The sequence below is a fragment of the Trachymyrmex septentrionalis genome, unplaced genomic scaffold (assembly GCF_001594115.1).
Source record: "Trachymyrmex septentrionalis isolate Tsep2-gDNA-1 unplaced genomic scaffold, Tsep1.0 scaffold8, whole genome shotgun sequence".
In the NCBI taxonomy this organism is placed as follows: Eukaryota; Metazoa; Arthropoda; class Insecta; order Hymenoptera; family Formicidae; genus Trachymyrmex; species Trachymyrmex septentrionalis.
Window position 1 is genome coordinate 28,023 of NW_017305987.1, and position 3,423 is coordinate 31,445.

Here is a 3,423-nt window from a genome sequence, read left to right on the forward strand (position 1 = left end):
ACACACACACACACACACACACACAGAGCAAAGTACTTGGCGCAAAATCGATACATCAGAGCTCTACTCTTTGAAGGTACTCGCAATGAGTACCAGTTCACAACCGTGTGCGTTTTCAATAAAATCGGCCACGAGGGAGTGACTTTGACGGCGGAAACACAGCGGAAAATACCGTACGTACTTTCGTAGTACGTACATGTTATATCCGGCGGAAGGACAAAGAAAAAGCAGGGAAGACAAAGCGAAAGACGAGCGAAAGATCTTTCTTTTCGAGTCAATAGCGGTTGCGCGTGTTGTCTTAACGTCATTTCCGCTCAAGTGTCTGCTGTATTATTATAGATGGATGGACAGGGATCTCACCAGTATAGCGGTATCCGATATCAATGTTGGTTATCGGAAAGATTTGATGCAAAATATTCTAGCGTTAACACTAGGCGTAACATAATAAAGGAATTTCGTCGTGTACTCTCCGCTCGAATAGTTGAGACGAGAGCAATTGCTACAAAATACACATCGCAAATATCACAATGTGAAACAAGCGGGTTTTAATTACAGATAACTTACAGCTTATTAAACGGGGGCGAGGGAACGCCGTTGAGTTTGTGGGACCAAAAGCGTCAGTACGTCGCGAATAATTCATTACAAGCGAAAATTGCTTCCAAACGAATGGCTCGTGCGAATTAATTGGCCCGACTGGATTGTTAAATTATAAGTTATTACTATATTGTTGTTTGTGTGTACACACGTAATGAGGGAGAGAGCGGCTTGCATCAGAATGTTTCCCCGTTAAATTTTGTTCTCGCATGCGTTGAATTGTGCAGCACCGGTCACGTTGATTTTGACTGGTCACAGCGCAAAAGCTGTTTTACAAAAGAGAGAGTCTTGTTATTCGTTCCACGAAAACATAAGGAAATGTAATGGAGTTCGAGATGGGAATGAAAACCGCGAGCGTAAAAAGTTAATGAGACATAAGACGCGACTTGCATACGAAACTAATTTCTCCAACAGTGTTCGCGAAAAATAATTAACGCTGTGCACATTCACGACACACACACGAGAATATATTACACTATATAAATTACATAGAAAATATTTTTCTCTTTACTGAATTTTTTCGTAAATCTAGAATATAACGATATTCATTAAAATATTCATTAAAATTGGCAATCAATTATAAGTACATTTTTATCATGTAAAAAATGTTTGAACGTTATTTATACATAAACTATACTGTGTACGTATAAAAATAATGTTTATGTTGTAGTCAATCAGAATTTTATTACATCTCTAAAGATAATGATTATTATAATATATACACCTCGTAGTAAAGAAATATATATATAAAAACAATCATTCACTCAGATTATAAGAGATTTATTTCTCACTCTGGATATTTTAAATAGTATATTAAAATATTCAAACGGTAATTGTAAAATATAAAACGTACTTAACATTTCTAAAACGTTGGAATTTTCCAGGATAACATAGAAACTTTATTGTATCTTTTTCCACAATCCGTTCCTCGTGCGAAATAATTTATCGGAGGCATATTCAAACAGTTAATTGATGTAATCAAAATGCTTTAAGGGAAATATGCATTTCGTGCAAATATATGTTATACCGCTAATAACGTTTTATCCAGCGGATTAATTAATTCTGTTTAATGGACGTGTGCGATATCGCGAACAATCCGGTGCAGTTCGTGACAAGTGCTATATGTATAATAAATGCGAAATAGCTGTCGCGAGACGATCGTTTGCCGCGCGCAGAGTTCTAGAGGCGAAGTCCATTCGAAGTGAATACCCTAAGGACGTCTCTTCCGAAAGTAGAAATATAAATGACAATCAATTTCCTTTCGGTAGAAGCGACCCTCCGGCTGGACGTGCGATTGAAAGCAGCCGATCTGTTTCATCGCGAAAGAAACGTAATCGCTATTTCTCTTGATATCCGCAGGTTTTAATCACGCTAATTATTGTCAGAGAGTTTCACAAAAGTAATCCAACATGGAAGAAAAGACTTGTTAAAACAGTTGAAGACCTCACTGATTCAGCAAATCTACAGCCGTAATATACAGTCAGTTTTCCATGTTAAAGTAGCAAAGTTGTACAGCTAAATACAATTGGCAATCATAAGCAATCATGTTTATCGTAATAGCATAGCAAATTTAATAACAAAGATAACTTTCTATGAAAATCAATCCAATATATAAATCCAAATTTTTAACAAAACATAATTAAGATGCCTACTTTTGCTGCTGTAATGAAAGAAACTTGTTACATTAATAACTTTTCATTGTAGCCAAGAAGTTGCGTTAGCATACTGTAAAGTTCTTACGGACATAATTTCTTTGATGCATCATCAAATCTTCTTAGTTAATAGAAGTTGAACTAGCTAAACTATACCCAGATAACACAAAGTCTAAAATAAGGCATAGAGACAAAGTCTTTAAGACGTTTTTTAGACGCTAAAAATATCTTATGTTTCAATTTTGGACACTTCGTGTCGTCTGGATTCAGCTTTGCTGAACTATCCAATCTATTCTTTCCGTGAACTATCGATGACATCGAGATTATTATTCGGGATCGAATTAATTTTCGGGGTGTCGAATTTGATCGGATTAAAAAGTAGATCGGAATTAAATCAGGACTACAGGAGGAGGGCAACGTAAATCCGACTAAAAGCGATCATTTGCTTACCGAGAGAGGCGTCGTAAGCGCAAATGTAGTCGCTTGTGGTAAATTGTGCAGTTAGAGCGGTTTTCCCGACTTCTGACGCCCCCAACATGCCCACTTTATACGTCGTCACCCGTTCGCCATCAGCTTCCTCTTCTGCCTCTATACCGGAGAGCTGCGAAGCCGAGCTGAGGAGAAAAAAGGAGAAGCATAATTCGACGAATGAGATATTACGTTCGAACAAAGTACACGAGAATTCAGTACTTCATCTTGATCATTTTCAATTGCGACCGATACTCGTCACCATTATGGTAGTGCAATTAAAATGGCTCTCTTTTGTTAAAGTAACAATGTCGACAATTTTCATTGAATATTTAGACTTATTTAGAAAAAGTATGTTGAACGCTCAACGTGATCTTTATCAGCTTGCCGTGGTTATTATGCATAGCATCAAATAATCTTATTTTTTACGATTCTGTAGGAATGTTAACACAATGGTAATTTATTCTATTCTATTATATTTTATTCTTTGTGGAAAATACGATTACGCGTCACTTTTATCAAAATTAAGCTTCTCTACAAATTTCAATTTTGCACATTTTTATTTAAAAATGCAAGAATCTTTCGTCATTACAGTATGCCGCTGTATTTTCCTTCCTTTATTTATATATTATATTCTATATAATATAATTACATATAACTATATTTTGCATAATAATATGTAATTATATAAAAGTGTAATTCCGTATTT

The 3,423-nt window shown here is 35.7% G+C and overlaps 1 protein-coding gene across 1 annotated transcript in view; it reads right to left on the reverse strand.

Annotated features, from left to right (window-relative positions):
* The window catches only part of LOC108754421 (GTP-binding protein RAD), a 21,822-nt gene that overhangs the window by 2,968 nt on the left and 15,431 nt on the right, over window positions 1-3,423 (reverse strand). The window contains exon 5 of the mRNA XM_018496680.1: window positions 2,697-2,860. Coding sequence (XP_018352182.1) covers window positions 2,697-2,860 — 164 coding nt within the window. The remainder of the gene's footprint in view (window positions 1-2,696; window positions 2,861-3,423) is intronic.